This window comes from Talpa occidentalis, unplaced genomic scaffold, assembly GCF_014898055.3.
Source record: "Talpa occidentalis isolate TD23 unplaced genomic scaffold, MPIMG_talOcc4v2.1 talOcc4.1037, whole genome shotgun sequence".
NCBI lineage: Eukaryota > Metazoa > Chordata > Mammalia > Eulipotyphla > Talpidae > Talpa > Talpa occidentalis.
This window is the reverse complement of record NW_023601035.1, coordinates 1-13,631: the sequence shown is the minus strand read 5'-3', so window position 1 is coordinate 13,631 and position 13,631 is coordinate 1. Positions and strand designations below refer to the sequence as shown.

Genomic DNA, 13,631 nt, shown 5'->3' with positions numbered 1-13,631 from the left:
TTTCTTGTAATCTTTTATTCTATATAAACGCAATTTTCATGAAATTTGAAAGTTTATAAATTATCAAATACTCCTTTTTACATGCTTCTTCATATAATCATTTCCCATGTTATGTTTTAATATGATAAGAGAATATTACTACCTCATTTCACTGATGTGCAAGATGGAATATGGAAAGATCAGAGATTATTTAACTGTTTCTTCTACCATGGGATGGTCTGTTTCTATATTTTCAGTGTATTACTAATAAATAACTACATGAGGGGGTGTTGAGAAAATTGAGTATAATAAAGCCTTTAAGTTACTCAAAACAAAGCCCAATAAAACATCACTACCTATGTTCTATATTGTAAGTTATATTCCCCCTTGTTTTACATGAATTTTAAGCTTTGAGGTTAAATGCATTTATCACCTTTTTGTGGGTTTCTTTTAACAATTAATTCTCTATAGCCTCTACAAATACTATTAAGAAACTGAGAACATCTGTATATAAAAACATTTCTTGGGCCTCCCTGGTTGAGCGGGTACCACAGCGGGTTGAGCGCAGCACTGAGAGGCTATCCGCAGCCCCCGTGGTGCAGGTTCGATTCTTAGCTGGCTAGGGAGATACCCACATGGTGCACCAGACCTCTCCTGTCTCGCCTGCTGTTCCCCTCAGCAGTGTATTTCAATCCTTCAGCCTGTTCTGCTCCCTGCTCTGTCTCAGGTAGATTCTCTTACCCTCTCATGCCTCTGTCCTGTACCCCAGTGCTTGTATAAATAATTAAAAAAAATCCTTTCTTCAAGACCTTATGCTACCTCCATTGCAATATATAAGTACATATGTGTCTGATAAAGTAATTTCAATGTGCATGTAAAAATTCTTCAATATGAGCAGATAGATTGCCTTTTAGAGCTGAAATTTTTTAATTTTTTTTTGCAGCAATGTACCTTATTACATTCCTTTCATTTTAGACACTAAATCATTTAACCAACAGTGGGCATAGTCCCATTATTAAAACTTTCACATACATTGTAACCAGCTGAACTAAAACAGCAGCTGTCCACTGGAAATAACTGCAGAAATGTTTTGCCCATTGGCTGGAAATCAAGCATATGTTTTCCAAGAACAACAAAAATCTACCTTTTTTTGTTGATGTGTGTTAATTATTGAGGAATGTTAATTACTGATTTATACACCTGGACCATCATAAGATTAGTATAAAATCCTAGCACATCAGTGGTGGAGATTTTCATAAATATTTTAAATTTAGTTCTTCAAATACTTGAGACAATAAAACAATTTTCTGAAACAATTCCTTTCGATTTTTTTTTTAACTTACCATTTGTTAAAGATCATGTCTACAAAGAGGAAGAGGGTCAAGGGCCCCTTCTACTCCATATCTAATCCGTGCTGGGATCGGATTAAACACATCATACCCAGTAGTTTTTAGTTTGGATTACAACTACTTTCTATCTCCTTTGCATCTATATTTAAGAGAGCATGATAGGTTTCACCACTTTCCGTGTTCTCTTTCTATAAACTCAAGTATTTCAATTCATTCATAGAAATTTTTAAGTGAAATAACTGGTAATACAGCCAGACTTTAACAGTTTGGTTTCTACTTCTGAGTTTATAATGTTTTCATGCACGTGGAGTCTACTTGACTTACAAGGTTTTTGGATGACTTTAGGGCTCCATTATGGGCACATTCAATGAAGAAGCATCCTCATCTCTCCATGTAGGTCATTTAGATGCACAATTCCTCATGTGTCATCTTGTTATAGTGCTCTTGATAAAAGCTGGGTTTACTCACAAAAGAGACCTCATGGGCTGTGTTTATAAAAGTCTTTTAAGATTCTCTAAGACTCTGACATATAAATGCATAGCTTTTCTTCCTGAAATTAAATTGAAAATGGTTCCACATGCATTCAGTTTGCCTGACACATTCCTCCTTCAAAGCAGACGTGGCTTCTCAGTAATCTCTGTAATGTTACCCTAATAGAAAATAAAAATAAAGACCCTACCTTCTGTATAGTAATGATTCCTTCCTGAGTATCTTTGTCAACAGAAATCTTGAAAATCCCCATTCCATCACCATCCACGATTCTGTACTCCATTTCAGCATTAGGACCTATATCTGCATCGGCTGCTTTAATTCTGGCCACAACAGAAGCTACTGGCAGTGATTCTGGAACATTATACTGGTAAGACCCTGTGAAAGTGAAAACAAGAAATGAACAAATCCTTGGACCAATCTAACCAATAATAATGCAATAATATGGTTGTTTGGCTATTTTGCATCTTCTTTGCTTAATTCATTTCTATTTTTGATAAGGAAGATGGCACAGCAATTTGAAGCAAGTGACAAGGTTACATAGCCTCAGAGAGTTTGTGAGGATGGTTAGCTCATAAACCAACAGGTGAAACGGGAACAGATGATGTGAAGACAGGCAAGTGTATAGTCTCCATCCTTGTATTCCTGGTAGTGAGCAGCATGCAAATTTTAACAATTAAAAAAATTAAAATAATTGTAATTGGCATTAATAGTCATTGGCCAAAAATACATAAATATATGCTATGAAAATTAAAAAATAAAATAGTATAGCTTAGGCTTCAAGCAAGCAAATATAAATACAAATAATCCTGATTATTTAATGCTAGAGTTTAAATAGTAGTTTATTTTCAACAAAGTATTTTTTAATAACTAAAAAGTTCAGGATGTTGGACAGGGAAGTTTATGAAAGCAACATTACTCTTCTATTAGCTTACAAATTTACCAAAGAGAGTAACGATTCATGTGGGGGGTATGTAAAACTTATTTGGGATACAATGGTATAGAGCAAAAACAAAAAAAAAAAAAATGAAAGACATTTTTATTCACCTGTCTTTTATGAAAATGTTTCAACATTCCCTCAACTAAAAAACAAAAAACAAAACAAAACAAACAAAAAAAACCCCAAAAAAAACAGTTTGGAAAGCAGATGAAACACATGAATCATCTATCCCTTTGAAAGAAGGAAGTGCCTCAGAACATTATATGCCCTCTCCACACTTCTCTGATCTTCTACCTTTCCCTGCTTCTTCCACCCTATTCCATTTCCTTTTGGTTGTTAAATGTGGTACATTGCCACTTTCTTATGAAGTCAAAATGCACCTATTACTAAGAGGAATATGAAGGAAATTGTACGCATCTGAAGGTAATACATTTCGGCTGAGGATTGCTAGAATTGCTTGTTGCTCTTTTCCATGTTCTAAATTTTGTGCATGATGATTTTTTAAAACAATGATCACATGTCCTTATCACTCTTTGAGTGACCTCTCTCACACGTCATGTAGTGTCTTAGTACAATCTAAAAATGTCAATATTAAAGTAGTAGTTAGATGGTAGAGAAAATTCTAGAAAACTGCAACCCTAGTGACCTATTCTTAGCCTCCCTCATTTAGTAAGAGGGAGAGTAGCTAATGAGTTAGAAAACCTAAACTCTGTCTTACCAAATTTTAGGAAGTGAAAACACAAAAATTCTGTGTCTTAACCACTCTTAGGTTTAAAGAGAAACGGTTAATATAATCATGAGTCCAAGACAGTTGCATTATTGTACTGTTGTTTACTCACAACCCTACTCTCCTCCCCTACTACAAGCCATCAAGAGTACAATTAAGAATGGGTCTTTTGGGGGGTCTCCCTGATGGCGAAGGCGGTTGAGCGTAGCGCTGTGAAGGTGTCCGCAGCCTCTGCAGTGCCTGTTTGATCCCCACCAGCCTCAGAGCAACCCACATGGTGAGCAGACCTCTCCTGCCTCACCTGCTACTCCCCTCAGCAGTGTATTTTGTCAGTCTGCCTGTTCTGTTCCCCGCTCTGTCTCTGGTGAATCCTCCCATCCTCCTGCGCATCTGGCCTGTACCCCGGGTCTTGTATAAATAAAATAAATCTTAAAAACAAAAAAAGAATGGATCTTTTTTTTAATTACTACCTAGAGTAATTTTTATTTTTCCAGGATGTATATTAAAATGTTTTTTGCAAAATAATATAAATAATACATGTATGCAAAATGAAAATGAAACATCTAAAGCAGTATTTGAAGGGAAATACAGTGACATTCATATCTGTGAGAAAGTTTCCTTGATCAACATTCTTTGTTTCTAAAGATGTGTTTGTAATGGAGCTTACAAGGGCAATTTCCTTATTTTCTTGAGTATTTTAAGGAACTATCACATACACTTACAGGAAACAAAAAAAGACACCTGAAAGAGAATAATATGAAATGCTTTTTACAATCAGGCACCTCTCCTTCGAGAATTGTTTTTCCTTTTTCTTGGTTAAGTCAAAAGTCACTTTGGTCAAATAAACTAAATTCAGGGCTTGCTCTTTCATGGTTCTTTGGATTGATTTCTTTTGAAACGCTGAGTGTTTGCACAAGGAAGAAGTAAAATTGCTAAAGGAATGTCCAATGTGCATGAAAATTGGTTAAAAAAGAAGTGTGGAATAAAAATTGAAAACTCCAGCACACTTCTATTTTGAGCTTTAAAAATAAAGCATATTTTAGTGTATAGAATTCATGAATTGTATCTGAATTTTATTAATTGCCAACAAATTTGTAACTTACAGGACGTATAAAGAGGAAGTTGGAATAACACATTTGATGCGTAAACACACTTAATAATTGTCTATCCAAATGTGAACAGAAGCAAAGCCACATTATACTTATGATAGAAGCCATACAAGTATATGATCGCTTCTATTCATGTTCAATTATTCCACTTTTCTGAATTAAAATCATGCCTTGGATAAAAAAAAATTTGGAAGAATATAATAGAATTATCTGTTTGAGAGCTATATGCACAAAACATTCCTTTTTAAAGTTATGTTTTTAGACTGGCAAGGAAAGCTAAAGCACTTGCAACTTTTAAGAAAATCACTTACTTCGAGGAAAGCGAGGTGGGTTATCATTGACATCAGTTAGGGTCACGGTGACCGAAGTAGTTCCTGAGAGTCCTCCATTTTGACCAACCATATCCTTTGCCTGAATAACAAGCAAATACTGGTCTTTAGCCTCTCTATCCATGTTTGGAAGGGCGGTCTTGATGACTCCTGTAAAATTTCAAATCCCAGTAAAATGCATCATGAATCACTACATTTCTACCAACATAGAATATTGATATAGGTAGCAAGCTGTTCTTGAGTTGTCTTTTGTAGTTTTGTTGGTTCATCTTTAATGATTTTAATGCATATTAAAGACCGAAGGGACATGCCAGTTATATATGATAATTAAAATATTATTGCATATTATAGAAAATGGAAGAGCAGGGTCCTTTGGTGTTGGATAGAGGATTATCTTTAAGTTTTATGGAAATATGGTTCATAAAATACCAACCCAGAAATGATAAAATGTTCCACCTTATCCTAGAATAATAGGCCAGTTATTGGTACAAGTACGTGACAATGAATCTCCTTTACTTCTCTTCACCTTCTCCAACAACTTAATTCCTGGTGACATGAACATGCCCTAAACAGTTCAGCAATGGTACCTACTCTGCCTCTCTACAGAGAAGAGAGCAGAAACATTCTACAAAGAAAAGGATGAAGGTGATTTATGTTTAATAAGCAAAATTCCATTTCAATCAGCAGCAAAGATGCTGGAGACCATAGCTGATGCTATCTCTTGTGATTGAGGAAAAGTATGAAAGGTGAAAAGACCATGCTCATGGAAACCAGCCACATTAAAAGTATCAGTGCTGTGAGTTTCTATTTAATTGCAGTTAATAGCAATAGCCTTGAGACTTCAGCTATATGAGAAATTGACTTCAGAACATATTTTGATGAGAAACAATTCAATAGTTATTATTGAAGTGAATTAGTTGTTTTATAGAACTAATTAATCATTATAGAACTAATTAATCACTGTCTATGCTAGTTAATAGTATCTAATTTGAAATTTTAACTGCTATACCATAAATATGCAAAGTGAAATAAATATGTAAGATTATATACTCAGTAGTGAAAAGCTACTTAGTTAATACCAATCAACATAGACCCTGAAACTCGGCATGGGATGCCACCTGCAGTAATAGAAGTCTAGAATCCTACCTCACCCTTTCTTGCACTTTTGTCTTTTCCAGCAAAACCAATGTTTCACCTCTCCACCTAAGGCCATTAAATTTATTAACTTACCTTGAAAATATATAATCCACCTTAATAAATAAATTCTAACTTTTAGGGTGATGTCAGATTGTAAATCTTAGCTAACTCAGACCTAAGGAAGACCGATGTCACGACCTTCTTGGGGACAAGCAGAGTTCTTCCATAAAGGATGGCTCTTTGTGAGGAAAATAACTGCTGACAAAGTGGGCTAAACATACCCTTTCCTCACATTCAGTGTAAAAGTATCTGATATCCTTCAAAATTGCAAAAACATTTTTAAGCAGCCAATGAAAATTTTTCAAAGGCTGGTCTGTCACAGGCATGTGAAATAGTGGTCTGTGTGTTGTAAAGCTACACCACAGGAGGCCTGCCCTGCATGTCCCAATAGTCTAGTTTGGTAACTGTCCTGGGTGGGTGGAGACAGATGAGAAAAGCTTGTCAAAATTTTGAGAATAATTTAGCGATTACTGTTTAAAGATTTCAAGTTATATTTAACTCTCTTGTTCACTGAACCCTGTTTTAGTTCAGGTTCTAGAATCAACTATGAAACACGGACACATCTCAACCACACTTTAATATTTTAAGCGTTTAAATTATATTTTGGGGGTCCATTTTTATCAACATTAATCACTAATTCTAATACAGTAATTGGGCACACTACAATCACATTAATTCAAGTCTACTTCAACACCCCCACCAGAGGAGTTCATTTATCTACACACTGCTTATAATGAATCTTTGAAACAGCACAATGAAAATCAAAAGGAACATAGTCATATATGCATTTGTTTCAGTGGATAAGTGTATGATACATATTCTTCTTAGAGGTATAATGGTTCTATGAATATTTCATGTTTTTCAATACTTCTGTGAGCTCTAATAAACAAAAAATGACTGACCTCCAAATACTCACTGTTACCAAGCATAAAAAAATTTATCTGTCCAGTCTAAGACATATACCTCCATCTTTCCTTGTTTTAATGTTAGTCACCTTTTATGTATTTTAACCCTCTTTTGTAATTGAGTATTCGCTGTCTTGAATAATAAGCCAATAAGAGTGTTTCATCTAGATCACAAAATATTAATGAGTTATTTTTAGAAAAAGTTCCTACTGGTGCAGTTTTAATAGTTACTTTTCCATCCAATATCAATAGGAGTTTTTAACCTTGCACATTTATTATCATAGAGAGGGTTCCAGAACACTGCAGCCTCATCCTTTTGTGGTTTTGCTTAGTGGCATAATTTTTGAAAGGAAATACAGCATTTACTGGCAAAGAAAATAGTTACTCATATTTTTACACCTCTAATGTCTCTCTACAATGACCCTATAAATAACTCTTTCCAAAGTAAAAATCATAACAAAGTTTGCAAAGTAATGCAGGTGGCAAAGGTAATTTCCAATCGCCTCAAATATTAACCATATTTTTGACAAGAATGGAATAATTGGGAGAAAACTGATTTCAAATAAGAACATTCAGAAGTAATAGATTTTTGGTTGCATGGCTTCTGTTAGCTTTTTATTTTTATAAACTGTTGACATTTGGAAAAGAATTCTCAAACACTGTATTTGATTTGCATTTTGCTATATGTTACTAGACACACACAACACACACACACAGAGCAAACTGCTAACGCAGTGTCTGAAGTGATAAAAACTAGTCTTGTCTAAACAGATCCCTAATTCTGTGAGCGTCTCATGGAAGATATTATTTCATTTAAATAATCAATTTTAGCTGCTTACTATGAGAAAGATATATCCTTAATAGCTTCAGAAAAGAAACTGACTCAGGTTTTAGGCATTTGAGTAATAATTTTTCATCTGACCTAGTAACCAGAACTTTTTCATTTGTTTATAATCCACATGCCTCTGAAGCATAATTTGATCATGCCTCTGCCCAACAACTGCCTGCATGTTTTTAGTCTGATAATAAACTTACAGGCGATTCTGTAATGCCATACCACTCATTGATGACATATATAATTATTTTTTTTAGCATCAAAGCTATTAGTTTTGCTGATGTTTTCTCTTTCCAAAACATTAATATCTCTTCTTTTCAATCAGATTATTTGCAATGAGATAACTGATTTTTTTTTAAGCAGTCTGTTACTACACAACCCTTTTTAAGATTTTTATGTGAACTACATTAACATGTAAGAGCCATTTTCTGACACCACCCCATTTAGGGAACCAGCCGACTACTGGGGCTGGGCAGCTGCACAACTCAAGCTTCTGGAATCATGCTTCAGACCCATCAGGCAACAGCAGTGACCCACGGTAGGCAGAGGCTGGGACATTTATTTGGTGTGGCTCCATATACCTTAGTAATACGAGGTGAATCACTCTCTTGTAAGTTTGCATATGTTTTGAAATTAGCATCTATATCTTATATTACTTGGTTTGTCTACCTGTTAGTGAAGCATACAGAACCCTAAAGATGGAGCAAAGTCAATGATAATAATTAGTTGGAAACTTCATCAAAGAATTTCAGAACTAGCATCAAAGAATCATGGAGGAATTGCGTCTGCTAACTCATCAGAGGACACCCTTCGTCAGCCCCAACATGGGGTGAGTGCTTTTGCACCTTGAGCCAAGCCACAGAATGAAGCTACTATAAGGACATACTGTGGAGGGGGTTTGTCATAACCGTATTATTCACATAAAATTATGATGTGACGAGTATGCATGTAACACATGGTACTATGTACTCACATCTTTTATGTTTGAGAAAGAACAGACAAGAATAAACCCAAGCAAAGCCCTGAAATCTGAATGCAAGATGGATACCACTAAGGGGAGTAGGAGAACTAGGGAGGACCAGTAGGAGGGGGTACAATGGGCTGTGGTAGAGGATTATTGGGACTTTGGGGTAGTCACGGCATGATAACATATTTCAAGAGGTGTGAACCTATACTCCTAAATCATATACAATTTTGCTAACCGAAGTTAGCACCATGAACATAATAAAACCCCGAAACCTCCTGAATGACAAGTGGTGCTTAACTCTCAACTCCTTTTCTAGACCAGCTTCAAGGCTCCTGGCCTGGTGCTTGGTTTTCTTGGTCAGCTAATGTGACCTTGAACTCATACTGACTTCAAAAGGGGCCTGCATTTTTATTTTGACCAGCAAATTAGTATCCAGGCCGGCCATATCACTAATAGATAGAGAAATGGGATGTTTGCTTGAAGGTTGTGGGATAGGGAATACCTTAGAATAATCCTCAGATTCCCACTAAGTTTACGGACCTTATGACAGCTGACAGGAACCCCTGCAGTCCTGTTAATGCAATCTCTTTGCAGTCTTTCCCACGCGCTCTGCTTGTCAACGTGGGTTTTCTCAGATACTCACATTCTAGTATGGTGGATGGAAAACATTAAGGTAGAAAATACAATCCACTTCTGGTCATTGGACTTTTAGTAGAGCTCAGATAAAATATGTGCTAGGTTAACGACATATGATTAAGAAATAGTGATTATTATTGATCGTATAATGTTATAATTCATTTTTAAAAGAAAGTTAGACAAACTGAAAGAAATACACCTGGCAGTGGTTTCATGTGGACCTATTTTTACATCTTGATTTAGAATATTTTCAGTCATTTTCCTGTCTAAAGTTTTGCTTTCTTGGGCCTTCCCTAGTGGCGCAGCGGTTGAGCACTGGGCTGCAAAGCTGCCTGCAGCCTCTGCATCTCTGGTTTGATCCCCGGCCTCCGGCAAGGGTCCCACATGTCGGGCAGACCTCTCCTGCTGTGCCTGCTGCTCCTCTTGGCAGTGTATTTCGTCAGTTTGCCTGTTCTGTTCCCCGCTCTGGCTCTGATGAATTCTCTCACCCTCCCGCATTTCTGACTATACCCAGTGCTTGTATAAATAAATAAATAAATAAATAAATAAATCTTTAAAAAAAAATTACAAGTTTTGCTTTCTTCTCAAAACCCTTCGATGTGGAGATGAGGAAATAATGTTATTTCTCACACTGATAAGAATCATACTGACGGCCAGTTAGGAAGACTAAGTTAAACTTGATTTATAGCTCTCTCTGTCCTTAAGGACTGAAATTTTTCTATTTTGTCAGAAAAACTACTACTACTACTACTATTACTACTATTATTATATTATTATTATTATTGCCAAATAGGCATTCTACACAGTAGGAATTAGCAGAGGATAAATATTCCCAGAATAATTCTTCACTAATGAATAGATAAGGAGAAGTTCCAATGATCACCATGATGATGTCCTTAAAAACAAAATAAAATTAAACTAAACTTTCTCCCCCTTCTGTAATACAGCCCTTGAGATTCTGAAACTCAAGTTTGAAGAACTAAACAATGTGATCCCAAGACCGAACCCACTGGCCAGTTTCCGGCCACAGAGCTTTTGAAAAACCTATTATCTTACAACAAAGCTAAAATTGCAAGCCAATCATTAGTAGCACCAAAATATTTAAGTCTTGGGATTATTACATGCTATTCTGGGGCAGGTTATATAATGCAGGAGTGTATAATTTGTGAGCAAATTGTCAGAAACTCATCAATGTCTTTCTAGGCAGCAAAGCGTAGATATATAGGGAACGGGTGGGTGTCTGAATTCAGGTTTCTCAGATCTATCATTATATCAACCCCAAGCATCCTTTCTACATTCACAGGATTCCTACCATAAATCAATACTTCCATTTACTTCTCCTTCAATATCTGCTTAATCAGCACTCTTTCTTCTCTATTAGACCTTCCAGGTGGCTTTCAAACTCCACCACTACATTGCTATAAGATATGCAACGCAATCTCGATGAAAACCCTAATGAATGGGCCTCCCTGGTGGCGCAGTTGAATGCCGCACTGTGAAGCTGTCCACAGCCTCTGTAGCGTGGGTTCGATCCCAGCCGGTCAGGGAGATAACCACATGGCACAGCAGACCTCTCCTGTCTCACCCACCGCTCTTCTCAACAGTGTATTTCAGTCAGTCTGCCTGTTCTGTTCCCCGCTCTGTCTCTGGTGAGTCCTCTCACCCTCCTATGCATCTGACCTGTACCCCAGTTCTTGTATAAATAAATCTTTTTAAAAAAGTTAAAGAAAACCCTAATGAATGATGAGATGATGAGCTAGGATTGAATTTATTCCTTTGTTCATGCACATTGCCACTGCCGTTCCCAAAAGACATTTAAAATATTTATCCCCTGTGGAGATTTGAGAATGAATTAATATTGCCATTTTTAAAATATGGAAAACAAGATAATTGGCATGAAAATATTCATTTAGGATCATTGGTACTAACAAACATTCATAATCATCAAGTTGGTTATTTGAAGAATTCTTCTTCCCGTGATAAAAACAAAATTATTATGTAGACAAATTTTGGATTTTTACAGTGATGAAGAAAATCAACAGCATGCACCCACCCATTTTCACACCCACCCATTCCTTACACACAAGCTAGAAGAGCAGAGTAGATAAAATATTATTTATAAGCAACGTAACAATGCTCCAAATTATAATCTTGCATAAATTAAACTAGTTCAGCTAAAAAGCAAAACAGAATATCTAGCAACAAATCAGTCTTTACACCAGTTTTGTAAGTCATAGAAAATATTAAATTAAAAAATAACCATTTATTTAGCAGATCATCATCTTAATTTCTATATTTATGTGCTATACCTTGAGAAAACCAACTTTTTGGAAGGGCAAACTGAACTTACTACCTGTTCCACTGCATGGCAAGGAGATTTCTGCTGGAGATTAAGCTCTACTCTGTGTAATTCTTACGTGAAATAATTATGGAAACCAAAAAAGAAAATCTAAAACTTAAAGAATCAACACTTTCTTAAATATTCAGAAGACAACAGCTGAAATATGTTTATAATATACTATTCTGTTTTATTTTGGCAGGAATAATGAGAAGTGTTATAAAATATCCTTTAAAAATACTAACATCTCTATATTATACACTACTTATTACCAAAATTGCACATAGTGAGAAACACAATACAAATACAGTGGCCATGATCAGTGTTAATTAGAAAAAAAATAAGTAATATTAATTCAATGACAGGTGGGCAATGATCACTTTACAAGGAGAGTCACAGTGCTGTTTACCTGTCTTTGGTTCCACAGAGAAATACGGCTGCCCTTGCAGGATGCTGTAGACACTCGGGCACTGTTGCCATAGGTGTCATCAGCATCCGTTGCTGTCACCTGTACCACGGAGGTCCCTATGTGCCAATGCAAAAGCCATTGAATTAAAAACTGCTAATTGCCACAAAACGTAAGCACTCATAAAATGCTACAGAGCCTGCCCTGGATTTATTTTTCATGTGTCTTGACAGCAAAATAAGTACAGTATTTTTTTTTTGTATACAACAAACCCCAAAAGATGATAAATGTTAATAAAGTCCTTAGACATAGTCAAGGGACATGAAAACATGGTGGCAAAATTTAAGAATGATGAAGTTTGTTGGGCGGGGATAGGCTCAGAATTGGGATGTGCTGACACTTAAGATAACTCAGCCACTAGAGCCTGGTAAAACACTTTTATAAAAGTAATCTCTATTAAGTCTCAATCACTGTCCAAAAGGCAGCATGAGAAGTAACAGCATCGTGACACCCCAATTGTTCAGGAGAACTCATTGTTATAGCTCATTAAATCCAGACAGAAATTAAAAATTCACTCACTGATTAAAGACTATTCAACTGATATTTGATGGCTACCCTATGCTATTGATGATAGTTTTTTTTTTTATTTTTTCTACTTTTTGATTTAAAAAAAAATGAAACTTGAAACCAAATATCCCCCCAACCCCAGAGGAGGAAAAGCATGACAACTTTAAAAATCACATGGCTAGATGTTTTTCCACATTTCATGGATTGATTGTAGTGATTCTTTATTTCACTATTATTCAACATGGAAGGCATTTTATTGTATCCTATTTTCTTTATATCCATTTGGAGTATTATCTTGAAAATATCATACTTCATACTTCATGCTTTCTAAGTTTATATATTTCAGAATCTGCTATTTATTATTTATGTCCAAGTGATGGAGATGTGACCAGGTCTGTTTTATGTCCTTGTCCCTGTGTAACATGCTATTAACATACATGCACCACTTTTTAATTCTTAAGTCTTTCCTTTGACAGACTTTGATTACTGCGCTTACGGATTCCTAAAAGAACCAACTGGTGAATGACATCTATTTTTTAACAATTTTAGAATTAAATTTGAGTATTTTAAGATGTTAGATTAAATGACATTGATGATCTCTATTTTCTTTATAATGCACCACTTTAAAGCAGCATCTATTCTAGTGATACAAACAACTTTAAAGAAATGAAAACTGAAATTCAGTAAATTTTGGTTGCATATATTTCTTCTGATGTGTTTATTAATTTAACACACATTCTCAAATAGCTTTAAATTCCCATGGTAATTTATGTTCTCTTGGCAATGAATAAACCATCCTAGGGGCCTATTAGGATGTTTTAAATCTTACAGTTAGCATCCAGGTGAAAGAAACAGTCC

General features: G+C 35.6%; 1 protein-coding gene across 1 annotated transcript; it reads right to left on the bottom strand.

Moving 5' to 3' along the window:
* Positions 1-1,438: 1,438 nt before the first annotated feature.
* LOC119237848 (cadherin-7-like) lies at positions 1,439-12,255 on the bottom strand. Its single transcript, XM_037501700.1, has 3 exons — positions 12,210-12,255; positions 4,905-5,072; positions 1,439-2,195 (listed from the first exon to the last, which is right to left on the bottom strand). The coding sequence occupies exons 2-3, from the start codon at positions 5,044-5,046 to the stop codon at positions 1,912-1,914; spliced, it is 426 nt and encodes a 141-aa protein (XP_037357597.1). The 5' UTR covers positions 5,047-5,072; positions 12,210-12,255; the 3' UTR covers positions 1,439-1,911.
* Between the last annotated feature and the right edge of the window lie 1,376 nt (positions 12,256-13,631).

Bases quoted from the DNA above. Each gene is read 5' to 3' on its own strand.
- LOC119237848 (XM_037501700.1), bottom strand. From the start codon at position 5,046: ATGGATAGAGAGGCTAAAGACCAGTATTTGCTTGTTATTCAGGCAAAG. The intron at 2,196-4,904 runs GTAAGTGATTTT...TCACTTTCACAG, and splicing joins CCCACCTCGCTTTCCTCGAA to GGTCTTACCAGTATAATGTT.